The 14,627-nt window shown below is 40.6% G+C and overlaps 2 protein-coding genes across 4 annotated transcripts in view; one reads left to right on the forward strand and one right to left on the reverse strand.

Annotated features, from left to right (window-relative positions):
• Positions 1 to 11,673, reverse strand: part of LOC117576581 (uncharacterized) — a 28,646-nt gene extending 16,973 nt beyond the window's left edge. Inside the window, exons 1-5 of one of the 2 annotated variants that reach the window (XM_052007098.1) lie at positions 11,577 to 11,673; positions 7,103 to 7,295; positions 6,950 to 7,040; positions 1,288 to 6,886; positions 289 to 926 (exon numbers count right to left, since the gene is read on the reverse strand). In XM_052007098.1, coding sequence (XP_051863058.1) covers positions 289 to 926; positions 1,288 to 6,886; positions 6,950 to 7,040; positions 7,103 to 7,287 — 6,513 coding nt within the window. In that variant the 5' untranslated portion in view covers positions 7,288 to 7,295; positions 11,577 to 11,673. The remainder of the gene's footprint in view (positions 1 to 288; positions 927 to 1,287; positions 6,887 to 6,949; positions 7,041 to 7,102; positions 7,296 to 11,576) is intronic. The other variant, XM_052007099.1, reaches the window with a different exon arrangement.
• LOC117576580 (IDLSRF-like peptide) overlaps positions 1 to 14,627 on the forward strand; it is an 83,556-nt gene that overhangs the window by 32,576 nt on the left and 36,353 nt on the right. The window lies entirely within an intron of this gene.

Raw genomic sequence — 14,627 nt, forward strand, 5'->3', positions numbered from 1 at the left:
AAGAGCGAGAGAGAGAGAGAGAAAGCGAAATGTCGATTAGGTAAACTTTATTAGAGATTACAAATAAAACAAGCTATAAATTAAGCCTCCAACTGAACAGCTATTGGTTACTATCGATAACGATAGTAGTCAGATATCGATTGAATTTGGCCGACTGTTTTCGTGATTTATAATTTCTTCAAAAAGTACAAATCAAATAAGCTATAAAATAAGCCCCCATCTAAATAGTTATCAGTTACTATCGGTACCGATAAATATAGTAATAAATGTAGATACATAAAAACGTACCTGAGCAGATGCAGCGTTATTTGTTAGGTCATCCTCTTCATCCGACGACAACTCGATGGGTTCAAAGATCTGAATGGCATGCGCATGGTTATTGGAAGCGATTGCCTCAGGTGGCTCAACGTGACCCTTTGACGAAAATATTTGGGCCATGTTCCAAAAGTCATCGTCGAGCATGTCGTTGGACAAGCGATCGAACTGCTGAATGGGTAGACCTGGCAATCCGGGATGTTCCTGCGTCATATGAGCGGCGACGGGGCGATGTTTAGTATGTCCAAAGTCACAGTGGCGACACTTGTACCGAAAGCGATTCAAATGCATCTGCAGACAGTGATTGCCCATCTTGTATAAGGTGTAGGTCGCCGCATGGCATGTGTTGCAAATAAAACCTGCCTGGCGATTTTTGCACTTGATGCGCAGATAACATCGCAGCGGCTGGATGCGTTTGCTGGCATGGCTACAACGTATGTGATTGACGATTTTCATGAGATCCTTGTAGCCGTATTCGCAATACGGACAGCAGTACTGATACATACGCTGGTGTGCCACCGCCGTGTGTCCAATCATCTGATGCTTGGTGGCGAGCACAGCGTGGCATAGATTACAGAACCATTCATCGGTCGAAGTGCGCGGTTGATACACTAATTTAAACAACGATGGTAAATTGTATGAGACAAAGCACATTAGACTGTATCTTTCACATTGTTCTCGTTATATACAAATCAAACGTTTGAAACTTTTTAGCATATTTTAGGTGTTTTTAAAAAATATGACGAATTATGTTCGCAATATACCAAATACATATTTTAGTATATTCAATTAAGTTTACTATATTTTAGGTATATGCATTTGGTATATTTTAACAATATGACAAGTTACGTTCTCGTAACATCAAGTACAACTTTAAGTATAATAAATCAAACTTGTGCAAAATTTCAGTATATTTTTGGTAGATATATTTGGTATATTTAGTTAGTTATTGTATTTTTTAGATAAACTTACACGACTTGAACCAACGAACTTCCGCTAACTTGGTGTGCATTGTTAAATCATCACGCTTATGGATAATTACATCGACATCTTCGCCCAACTTTGCATGCTTGATGTGAATATGGTGATCGATTATGGAGCGTTCTGGCGCAAACGATCTGCACGCACCGCATTGATAAACGTATCGCTTATGATACTTCAAATGTTCCAGCACTTTCTCCAGTGTTAGAAAATGATTCACATAGTGACAGTGCGGACACTTAAAGCAATCTCCACAGCTGTGCTGAGTGCTCAGATGCTGGCTCAACCCCAGCTCTGTGTCGAAATGCTGGCCACAGTCGGGTACACCGCACTTGTAGCGTACCTCCTTGCGCACAAATTGAAAGAGTGGCTTGACCACCATTTGTCTTCCAGCTACCGGCAACTTTGCCGGCGAAATAGGCAACTCAACCTCGTCGGCATTGGGTTCTTGCAGCTCCTCGCGACTGGCCAAACCGTGCTGGAGAACACCATGCTGAACATATTCATCGACATCCTTGCCGACATGACTGCAATAGGAGCATTGCAGATAGTCCTTCGGTCCGAAACTGAAACTGTGGAACTTCATGTGCTCCCGTATGCACATTACTGTGTGGGAGCAGTAATTGCAATTGGGCGCCATACAACGGAATCGGTTGCCAGCGATTTGTGTGCGATCTTTCCTTGGTGGTGAACCTGTCAGTCGGGGTTCAATAGATATATTGATCTCCGTCGGAATGGGACCCTCATAGTTTTGGATAAGGCTCTGGCTGATGACGTAGTCATCAGGTAATGGCACCGTCACGCCCGTTATGAGAGGAATGGATGTATCGGCGAGACTATAAACATCATTGATTTGGAGTCCCAATTCCGAGTCGCGATTTATAACATCGGGCACATCCACAGTCGTTGGCGGTGTCTTGGCGCATAGAAACTCTCCGACACCGGCGGCGTTCAGCTGCTGTTGCTGGTGACTTGGCAGACGCGATTGAGTGAGTAACAAACTCCTAAGCGTTGTATTCTCAACAACGGGTTCTCGGGGCACAGCTTCCGGTTCGATTTCGATTACTTGTTCGGCCTCTGGGACTAGACGATCTCCCGCGAAACGACGCACACGCAACTTGGGCAGCACAGGTTTTGGTGGCGCAACTTCAACAGCCGGCTCCGGTGGCTTAGGCGCCACAATTTCATCCACATGCACTAGCACCATATGCCGCAGCTCCTCGCGAATGCTCAAATTATCGGGCACTTCCTTGACGGGTAGACTGCACTCAGTACAGCTGCCGTTCCAACGCAGCGACGGATGACTGCGTGTAAAATGATTTTCCAGACCTTCTATCTCATTCGAGAAGAGAAATAAGCAGTCTGGAACTCGGCAATAATATGCAGGCTTCAGGGTCGGTGAGCTTCGCAAGCGGAATGCAACATTCTGCACACAGATCATATACTGTATGGGGATTACTTCGGTTTCAGATGGCCATACCGTAGGCGCTGATGGCAGGTCGACTATCACTTCAGGTTGGGAATTTAGTTCGGGAACTTCGCTTTCGAGGGAGCTGTAATCGGGTGAATTTGAGGGTTTGCCCTTGATGTTACTGCCGCTAGCACTTCCGATGCTATTGGTGTTGCTCGAGGAGCGACTTCCGCGACTCATCAACTTATTGCAAATCTTGTTAAAGTTGCGGAATAGTGACTTGTTGCTGCTGCGGGAACCCTTAAGCCTTTGCTCCGACGCCAGTTCTTCATCTTCATCTGGCTCCAATTCATTTTCCTTCTGTTCCTCCACATGCATTTTCTGTTCCACGCCCATGTCCACGTCCACGTCTAACACCTGCTGTTGCTCTATGTTCTGTTCAGACGTGTGTTGTTGATCCAAGTCTTGATTTCCGTCCGGTTGCGACTCTGACATTTCCTCATCTGCCTGTTCTATTGCGACTTGCGCTTGTTGCTCTACTTGCTGTTCCACTTGCTGAGGCTGCTCTACTTCCTTTTCGGGCTCCGGTTGTTGAGCTACTTCCTCTTGCTCTACGTTCCGTATTAACTCTCCAGCTGCTGATAATGGATCTTCTTCCGCATCGCTCTCATTAGCCAATAATTCCCTTGGAATTGGCGTCGCCGATATAGCAATTGATACTTCCAGCTTTGGCGATGAAGTGTCGTCCACATCGAGCTTTACTTCTACGTCTACGTCTGAATCCGACTCTGCCTCTGCAGGTGGTATCGTAGCGCCTTTAACTCGCTCAGCCTGAGGAGAGCTCTGTAGATACTCGTTTTGTTCGAGCTTGCACTCGTTGATCACAAGTAGCTGCTCCTCGTCCGGTCTAGTTGGTGGCATGTCACTGGCAGTCACTGGCTGACTGTTGGCTTGCTCAGGGGGCTCCGTCTTGGCATTGTTGCTGATAGGCCTTATGCGCACTTTTGGATTCGTCTTGGATTTTGGCGACTGTTTCTTTTTATTAAGCTTTGCAATCTCACTCTTGTGGCGTGCAATCAAGCGCTTGGCTGACGCTTTTATATTGGCCGTGGGCATATTCGCAGTCTTCGTGCATTTGAGCAATTGCTGTAATTGCGCACAACGTGCAACACGCACTCGAAGTTTTTTGGTTGGCGTTGTGCTGCTCCCGCATCGTTGAGCGGAGCATGCCCGACGTCCGGTGGCGCGAATCACATCGTTTGCATAATACATTTGGGCAATGTCATCGTTGAGCCTTTCCAGCTCACTGCGTCTTGACCTCTTCTTGGGCGGTGGTGGGAACAGATTCTCAACTGCGGTCTTTGCCGCTGGCTCGTTCAGCTGCGATCGCCGCTTGCCGGCCAAAATATTTTGCGTTGAGATGCTGCAATTGTCGCTGGTCTTTTGGAACATGATGGCCAAATTTCTATTGACACGTTGCTGCGAGGACTGCGCAACTTTAATTTTCTCAGCCGCCACCTCGTCATTAGCGTTGAGCTGTTGCTGTTCTCGTCGATGGTCGACGACATCCTCGTAATTGAGACTGACACCACCAAAAAGTTCCAACTTATCGACTAGCGCTTTACTCGCCGTCGGCATCATCGATTTGCGACGTTTCAATATGCGTTTCAACTCTGGCATTTCTTTCAATGGTGACTTTGTCGTATTTATTGCATCGCTTGCGAGCGCATTTGCGGACATTTGTTGCGAGTCTGCCGATTCCACTTCGGATTTTTTGTTCGCTGATTGTTGCTCGTGAGTTTCAACCACGCTTGGTGGTTCATTTTCAACGTTGTCTGTATTATCTGCCATCGATTTCTTTTTCTCCTTGTTCTCGCTCGAATTAGACTTTTCTGCTGGGCTCTTATCTTTGCTCGAATGCTTTGTCTTTTCGTTTTCCGATGTTTCAGGTTTATTGGGCGTTTCGTCCACATCCTCGTCTTTCTTATTTTCAGATTTGTTTTTTTTCGCCGCACTACACGAACCATGTTTTGCGTCAGAATTATCCGTTTTATCCGAATCAGCTTTATCGACTCTAACCACTTTCTTCGACTTGTCCGCGTTTTCTTTATCTACTGTTTTATCGCTTTTAGGCACTTTTTCCGCACTATCCGATTTTTCTTTATCAAAATGGACTGTTTTTGCCACTTTATGGCACTTACTCGATTTGTTTGTTTTATTTGACTTGCTGGAGCTTTGCTCTTCACTATTATTATTGACAACGTCGATCGACTCCTCGCACGTATTGGTTTTATAACTATTCTGAACTCTTACGTCATTTCTTCGCGACACCTTTTCCAAACTCGCCTTCTTTGGTATCTTGAAGTCGAGCTTCTTGTTGGTGGTGCCTGTCAACACCACATTTCGATTCGATGTGTCTAGAGGGACATTATCGCTTTCACTGCGGGATGGTGCCGCAACCGCTTGTCCGTCGTCTAGCAGCTTCTCAGCTTCTTGCAGCTTTCGCTTTTTTTCTGCCGCCGCCGCATCCAGTTGTCGTTGCTTTTCAGCTGCCTCAATCTGTCGTTGCTTTTCGGCTGCCTCAATCTGTCGTTGCTTTTCGGCTGCCCCAAGCTGACGCTGCATCTCCTGCTGCTTGGCCTTGGCCGCCAGATGCTCGCGATAAGTGCGCGGTGCCCCTGAATATGGCGGACCGTTGATGTTGTTGTTGCCGGGTCCTTGAGGGGCATTGGATTCACCACCACCGAGACTTGTAGCACGATTGAACATAAGTCGGTTGTTGTAGTTGAAATTCGGACATCCGTTGATAAAGTGAGTGTTGTTATTATTGTTGTTGTTCCAGCCTGGATTACTATTATTGTTGTTCCCTCCACCGGGATTATAGCTGTTGTAGTTGCCTGGATTATGGTATGTCTGCCAACCGGATGGATCTCCACGCCGTTGGCCGCCACCTTGTGGTGAATACTGTGATCCTGTTGGGTGTTGTTGAGGTTGCTGCTGCTGTAGGGGTCCATTGCTCTGACCCCATTTAGCACGACGTGGATCACGAGAGCCGGCACCGTTAAGATTGCCATAGCGCCGAGTACTTAAAGCCTCTTGTGCATTATTAAATCCGTTGGCAATACCATCAACATTACCTGGCGACAGGTAATTCAAATTGATTGAACCATGCAATGCATTCGGCATGTTCAAATTGACATTGTGCTCTCTGTTGTTGTTGATGTTTGCTGCAGACCCAATCACCCGGATCGATTTTGTAGTTGGCGGCGATGTGTGAGTCGTTGACTTTGCCGAACTACCGCTGGGTGATCCAAACACTGGGATGGACTGAGGTAATGGAAATTTCTTAACTGGAATGTTCTCCTTTCGGGGCCAACTTGTCGTCGGACCTTTCGCACTCGATTGGATGGGCGACACACTTGCCTTGGGTGGTATTTGGGTGGCATAGCTTCCTCTGCGACCACGTGGATCAGTGCAATCAGATGGTGAAACAGGTGTTGTTTCCGGTGTAGCCGTCAATGCCGCCAACTTCTTGCTCGCCTCCTCTAAAGCAGCATGTGCCGGAGGATTCGATCGGCGCTGAGTCTCCGCATCAGCTGTTGGAACGGGAACAACCGTTGGTCGTCTCACGAAAACTGTCGACTTGGGCAACGTGGCAAGTTGTGTTTGTGTGTTTCTTGGAGATATACGCACATAATCCACGCGTCTGCTGCCAATCGTCGAGTCTATATCGGGAAATCGGGCAGCAAGTGAGGGTTCGAGACCCAGATTTGGCTTTGTCGGTTTAGGCGGATTCGAGCGACGTTCAAAGTCAGGCGTAGGTGCCGAAATCTCTGCTGCTACAAGACGCTCAGGCTCGCGATCAACAATGGTGGCAGCAGTCGACCTCCTTTCCAACAGGTCGTCCTGAACAGTTGTTAACTCAGGACTGGGGGCTGGTGGATTTGCACGACACTTTTGTGACGCAATTGAGCCAAAGTTCAAGGGAATTGTTTCCTTGACAGCAGTTGAAATCTCGTTGAAAGCATTCGTCTTGGCGTCGGTACTTGAAGTGGCAGTTGCACAAGTGCTAGCCTCTTGAGTCTTACCTTTGTTGGCTTCATTTGCATTACGCCACGCTGATGTGGAAGTACTTGGCTGTTCGTCATCTATAACGATCACCTCCGTGGGGTGCAATAACTGCAAACGATATGAAATAATGAGTTAAGCAAGTTTGATGATATCGATAAACTATCTACTTACAGGTTCATATTTTGACTTGAGTTTATTGATCATCGTCTCAATATTTGTCAGCTTCGACTCCATACAGCGCGCAAACATCGCCGACGACATGCTATATATGAAGGAGATTTGATTAGTATTGTAACTATGATCATTTGTTGCAAAATGTATTACTTCTCGCTCTCCAAGAGTTCGCTGAGCATGTTCAGTTTTTTCCACTGCTCTTTTGTCATCTTATGTTTAAAAGTCGTCACCAAGGTCCTGACAAAGGGAGCAGAAGCGCGTAACTGCTGCAGCTTTGCCCGACTATATGCGGAGTCCCCATTTACCTCGATGACATCATCCCCTGTATCACTCATGGTTGGGCCTTTTGATTACAGGTCCAGATAACATGAAATGAAATCCCCAATTGAGGAAAAAAGAAAAAATTAAAACTTATATTATAAATTGGCTTTAAATTATAACAAGAAAGCTACAGTGCACAGTGGATCCGCTTGTATGGAAGAGCGGCCAAAAATACTAATAATGGTCATAACGTGCTGAAATTTATAACAATAATTTAGCAAATTGGTCTAAACATATAGCAACAAAAATCGGACTTATCGATCGGCTATATCCTATAGCTCCCATAGGAACAATCGATACCGAATTATAAAAACATATTTGTTTAATCTAATTTATTACGATTTTGGTATGGAAGATATTTTTCGTAGTTATACATATTCTTAAAAAACTAAAATAAAAATCAACAAACAAAATATAAATGAAACAAAAATTATAAAGCATCATCAAGTAATTCGTAGACAGATGTAAGCAAACTCGACCTATCTTTTTTTAGGAAGTTGTCTCTGTCCTGTTAAAAATGGATCTGAACGCAATAATAAATAGTTCATGACATCTGTGTTTGTTAAAGTACGAGATACTTTCCGACTGTGTTGAAGTCTACATTTTTTTAGTTCCTTGTTATTGGACTCTGCTGCTTCCTCTGAAAGCTCTCCTATCGACACTAATGCATACTCTATTACAGCTGAACCATGAATTAAGACCTTATGGACGGTAGCCGGTAAATAGTACCATGGATATGCAGCTATAAGATATTTGGCTGTATCCAGCGCGTAATTTTCAAATTTCTCCACATTAATTTTGAATCCCGATGCCATGGCTTGCAATAATGTTGCACATCTGTGAATCAAAGATGCATCGATTCCTGTTATTTCGGAGCTCAAATCTGCATTACAAAAGAATTTCCTTGCGATATTTCCGTCGTTTGAAGATCCTCTACCTCCATCTCTAGGTTTGTCCACTAGTATTCCCATTTTTTCGCGAAATTCCTCCTGAATGTGTTTCTTCCTGTTCAATACTTGCATCTCTAGCTTATATGAAATATGTAAAAAATATTCAAAGAAGCGTATATAAGAATGTAGTGGAGATAAGCCAAATTCGTAAAATCTTGGGCGAACTTCTTTACTCAAACATTTTTGTATATTGTTCATTTCTGTTGGCTTTGCTCCACATATATAACACGTTGCCGAGGATGATTCGCTGATTGCGTTGCACACCTTTCCATCAACCATTGTAAGATGCAAGCTATGGGTAATAACAACTTTTTTATTAGAGACGCTTAATTCTTTTGGCTTTAATTGTTTAATTTTTGCGTCAAAATATTCTGCTTCGTCTTTCGACACTTTCGCGGTCTCTTTCTTAAATTGAAATCTTATTGGTCGACAGTAACGAGTCGATGATGGCCGGGGGTTTTTCCAAATTATTGTGTTATCTATTTGAGTAACCAGTTGGAGAGGTACATAGGATGTTACAAATAAGCTTCTGTCGTCCAAATCACCGTTTGAAAACTTTTGCTTATACTCGCTATGCCCTGTACTTCCATCGAAGCCCCATTTTCCAATTAAAGTTAAATTCGTAACTATATTTTCAGGCATAGTTTCAATGATGTTGTTTTGAAGCTCTATTATACTAGATGCCGTATTGTCTAGTAAGCTTTGTAGTTCGACTTCCGCACGAGATTCGTCTATATAAATACCATCAGGGTATCTTATTTTTTTGAGACTTAGTAATCTTTGGTAACTGGGAAAAAATTCAAAGGATATTTTGCTATTTACAAAGTTTCTTATCAGCAAATATTGGTGCTTCGTCATGGAGGTCTCCATTAAAAGCGAAATAACTTCCATGGGATCTGCCGGCAGGAAATTTTGATTTCGATCATCATTACGTAGAGAAGAAACAGCGGATTCATCTATTTTAATGAGCTGACCTACACGTCGTCGCTTTGTTCTCTCTGAAGCCTCCTCAAAATCAAGTTTAGGACGGCCCCGATGAGCACTTTCCTCTATTTGATTTGATTTGCAATAGGGGCGTTTTATTGAAATTGATTCTTTTGTATTAAGCCATCCAGATTGATATTTAATAACTGCAGATTTTGTCCGTTTGTAATTTTTCCAAAAAGTTACAATTGTTTTGCAGAGGTTCTCAATTTTATTGGATATTTCGCTCAACTCTGGAATAATGTAGCCGTTGTTTTCAATATCCGCTTGCACATCGGAAATCAATTTCCTCATTTTTTCGGCGTTGGTTCCATTACCTGTGCACCACATATTAAAAATATGCAGACGTGGAAAAACACATTTTTGCGATTCACCTATCAAAATCCAAAATCAAAATTTAAATAATAATTTACAAATTAATATTTTTTGCAAAAACACAAACCACTAAAGACGAAGACGAAGCAACAGCGCAAAAGCGCAACAGCACAATAAGCAAAGACTCACCTTTAACTGCTTTAGTAATATTAGTAGAAAACACACATCGGCAAATTTAGGCAGCTAATTTTAAAATATTTAGTAACCTAAAATAAGACGATCACAAAAACATACAAACCAAGTTCTGGGTTTTCTTGGAACATAACTAAAAGTCTAACTAAACATAAAATATACTTTAAAAAAATACACAAAAAAGGGTTATTCGATGAAATTAGTTTTACGAAAAAACTTTTTCAGGAAAGTTAATTATTAATATCTCAATTTAAAGTAAATACCTTCAATTTCATAATTCATGTTAAATTATTCAAATCGGAGCACTGCAGCGTACGTCTGATCACTTTAAAGGGCGAATTGAAAGAGAGAAATAACTTCCAAAGCGCAGCTGCGTTGCCAAAATGAACACGTGTTCACGATTGCAAATCTATTTTTAGAAAGTACCGTTAGATTTCTAGTAAAATCCGGTATGCCAAAGAGAAGTTTGGACTTTTAAGAGACAATTTTGATACATTTTGCTTAAAAAATATGTCATCAAATTTTTTGATTTTTGGCCTCTGACGGAACCACTGTGCAGTGCTCGGATCTGCGATACATACTATCCGTTTTGAATAAAAGCGGTATTATTTTCAAAATACACCAAAATAATATACCACAAAAATACTGAAAATAAAAATATATCAAAGGGTATAGTTGGTATATACAGTAGAATCCGGTTATAACGACTCCGCTTATAGCGTCCGACCGGCTATTACGACGAAAACTCGATGGCTTGGTTGGTCCCCATACAAACTTATATGAAAGCGCCTCCGCTTAGAACGTCTCCGCTTTTAGCGACTAACCGCTTATACCGACGAAATTTTTCAGAATTCAACCGGATATAGCGACGAAAAAAAAAATTCAGCGAAAAAATGCCAAAAAATTTAAGCATCAAACGGCGTAATTAGAAATGTATGTATATTTCAGTGATCGGCACCCTTGCTTGTGTGCGTAGCAGCGACACGAAGCTCTTAGACTCTTACTACTCTCTGTCAGTCTTAGCCGTCGCCTTAGCCATGATACAATTATACAAGGTACAATGAAATGCGCATTAACCCTTAGACGATGATATTAATATTTACATATATTGAAGCTAATATTAATGTCTCCTTGACATATATGTATAATTGTATCATGGCCTTAGCAACGCTGCTGTTAGAGAGAGACAGTCGAAGTGCAATGCTGACGTCTCACAAATGTTTACACTGTAAACTTTACAGCGTGCGTGTGCAGACCACATAGCCTATTCTGTTATATTTCTAGTTTTATCTGCTTTTTTTTTGAATGCGTAATTTCGCCAAATGTGAGTTAATGCGCAAAATGCGTAAAATGCACAAAATGTGCAATGAAGAGGTCATTCAGTTTAAGCGGGTGTGCATTACACCCGCAAAATGTCTCAAAAAAATTTTTTTTTTATTTAAAAATTAATTTGTTTTATTTTAAAAGCCTATTACGAACTGGCAACCATAAAATAAACAAAAAAAATTTATTTTTGTTCCTTCCGGTTAGTGCGTCCTCCGGTTATAACGACGTAAAATGGTCGGTCCCTTGAAAGTCGTTATAACCGGAATCTACTGTATATTCAATAGTATGCCTTGAATGATGTACAATGTATGTATGTGTGTGTAAGCGGCATACGCGTACACATATAGACGAATTGGCAGGAAACACAACAACAACGTTTATTGTCTGTCAGATTCTGCACACCGCCAACATAAATTAATATGCGTTTCTAACGGCGGCTCGGTTTATGCACACATACACAGGTACTTTGACCGCACTACAACTGCAGTTAACAAAATAAAATAAAAATTGAAAAGGAGAGAAAAAACTCTACTCACCGATTTCTTAAGTAAATGAGCAACAACAGTAAAATTTGAAGCACACGCGCCGGTCTACACTCTCTTTTTATTTTTATTCGAATTGCCAGACTGCTGCGTTTTTGTATTTCTTTTTAACACAACATTACCTGATGAACAGTATGGCAACTCGCTGCAGCTCAACAAAAGCGCTGGTCACGAGTACGCCGTATTTCGTTTTGTTGTTTGCAGTGTTGCCAGAATTTCATGAGCTGAAATAGCTAAATTTATAGAAAAAATATGCTAGAAATAGCTAAAAAAATAAATATGAAACTGCTAAAAAAAATTGCTAATTTTTGTGTGTTACTTTTAAATGGTTTTTATTAAAATAAAACAGAAATTTGGTTATTGAAATATACCAATTTGGTATTTCTCATTACAAAAGATTCTTGATCAACCGTGAATTGGTCACACTGAAAGTGTTTCGCTCTCTGCTCTTTAAGGCAGTGATGCCAACATTTTTTTTCGAAAAAAAATACAGATTGAGAAAAAAAACAGGAAAAATAGGATGAAAATATTATAAAAAGGATAGAAAAAGGGACAAAAAGTTTGTTTATAGTAATTTTATTTTGTATTATTAAGATAACAGTTTTAAGGCATCTTCAATTATTTTTACATCGTCATTATTGCTGTCCTCATAAGTGGCCATGGAGCCAATTAATTTGAGGTACTTTTCTGGCAAGTTGTAATTATGACAACATAATTTTTGGCGACGCAATCCGAATCTGAAAGAGAATGTACATGTATTCTTTCTTCAGATTCGGATTGCGTCGTTATAAGTGGTAAATTTCTTAATATATATATATATATATATACCTGATTGCCAAAATGGCATTTAATGTATCTACCTCTAAACGGTTCCTAATTTTGGTTTTCACCAAGTTTACTTGGCTAAAAACTCTCTCTACCTCAGCATTTGACCATGGCAATGAAAGCAGGCTGAGAGCAAAATTCACCAGGTCCTCATAGGGGTTGTTGCCTGCAGAATCTCATTATCTCTTCACTTCTGTCCAAAATTTTGAAGTATTTTCAATATTTTCCCAATTTATCAAGTGAATATTGGAATATTGTGAAATTATTTTGCTTTTAATTTCAGAATCTATTGAAAATATATTCAAAATAGGCAGAATTGGGTCCTTTTTGGATTTTAAAATGCGATCAACCGAAAATGCGTCTTTTTTTTTTAGTGTGGAGTAATTGTCCAACAATCTAAAATACATCCAAAAATTTTTGTTTTTTAAAAATAAAATTTATACAAGTAACATATTTACCTCTGCTTTAATTGATTGATCAATTTGATCCCAAAATCTGTACAGGTACGACGAATTATTATCTCAGTTTCATCATCAATTTTCTCTTCTAATTTTGTCAAATTGGATTCAAATTCATATCCCAAATATAAATCTCTTTTGACATGTGGTTCAAATTCTTCCTCGAGAACGTTAACTTCCACTTCGATTGGTATTATTTTCGATTTAAGGCAATTAATGCTCACAATGAAATCGCCCAGTAATTTGGTTGCGTCGGCGTCCTTGCTTTGGAAATTTTTATTGATTCTTGACATGTCGTCAAGAATTGGCTTAAAAAATAGCAAATATAAATAATTGACTTCATTGTATAAATCAGTCAATATATTTGCTTTGTGGCATTTTTCTGCCAACGCTGCAGTTTGAAAATGCAATTTGAGTTCAATCCACTGAGTTGTTATACGTTTGACTGCGTTTTCGATAGATAGCCATCTTGTGTCAGCGACTCTGGTGATTTTAAGAGGAGCCTTGTGATGTATAAATTTAAATGAAATATATAAAATTAAATAGGATAATATTTAAATAAAATTGTATAAATTGTATTTTACTACAATCTACTAGGACAAGTACGAACAACAAAAAATTTTAGTATAGTTAATATTGAAACAACACATTAGTAATCCATTACAGATGTTAAAACACATATTTATACGTTAAAACATATTTACGAAAATACCTCATCACTATTAATGCATTTATATAGTTCTCTATAGGCAATTTGCCTACTTGAACTCTTACAGAACCAAGCGTACGTTTCACTTATAAGAAATTCAAGTGCTTTCGGTAAAACCACCTTGCAAGCTGCATTGACAGCCAATTGCACTGAGTGGCACACACATTTAACAAGAATCAACGACGGCACGCTCTCCTTTAATAATGTATAAACGCTTTTTTTGCTACCCACCATAACACTGGCGTTATCAGTGCTGATTCCTATCAAGTTTGATACGGGAATTTTAAGGCGAGACAGCTCATCCAGGAGGCGCTTGGTAATGTTGAGTGCGTCTCCACTTTCAATTGAAACAAGTGAAAGGAACGTTGATTGAATTTTCTCGAATTGAACGCTGTAATATATTATAGCCACACCTGAAAACACAAAAATTTAAATATATTTGGCTACATTAACGACCGTTAATTACCTAGAAGCTTGGTTATACTTATATCGGTAGACTCATCAATTAGCAGACTGAACTTTTCGTTGCCCAGGTCAAGACGCAAATCTTCATTAAAGTGCACAGACACTACATTTTTAATGAGGTTAGTGCACTTGGTTCTGTGCAATTTAACTTTCTTGGCGTCAAAATGTGTCTTAAGTGACCAACCGGCTCAATAGCACAATGCTGGGCTATAAACATAGCTATCGCAGCTTCTTGGTGACAAGTTTCTGATGATTTGACCGGCTCGAAACTAATTTTATTTTGATTCACTAAACATGACGTATTTTGCACATGTTTTTTTGTTGTCATGTGCGCTCTTAACTGGTATATTTTACAGTTAATACTGCATTTGTAGTATTTGCAATAAGCTTTGTTGATGTCCGAATTATGTCGGCTAATCCAATCTTTAAAATCGGGCTGCAGTAGCCAGCAATCCCAAACTTTTGCTTATATACATATTTCTTTTGGCATTTTGAATTTAATACAAATTTTGAAATTGCTCGATCAGTACCAGAGAACGGCACGGGTATACACTGCCGAGGCATACTCGGCAATTTGCGATCGGTGAT

Source organism: Drosophila albomicans, chromosome 2R (genome assembly GCF_009650485.2).
Source record: "Drosophila albomicans strain 15112-1751.03 chromosome 2R, ASM965048v2, whole genome shotgun sequence".
NCBI lineage: Eukaryota > Metazoa > Arthropoda > Insecta > Diptera > Drosophilidae > Drosophila > Drosophila albomicans.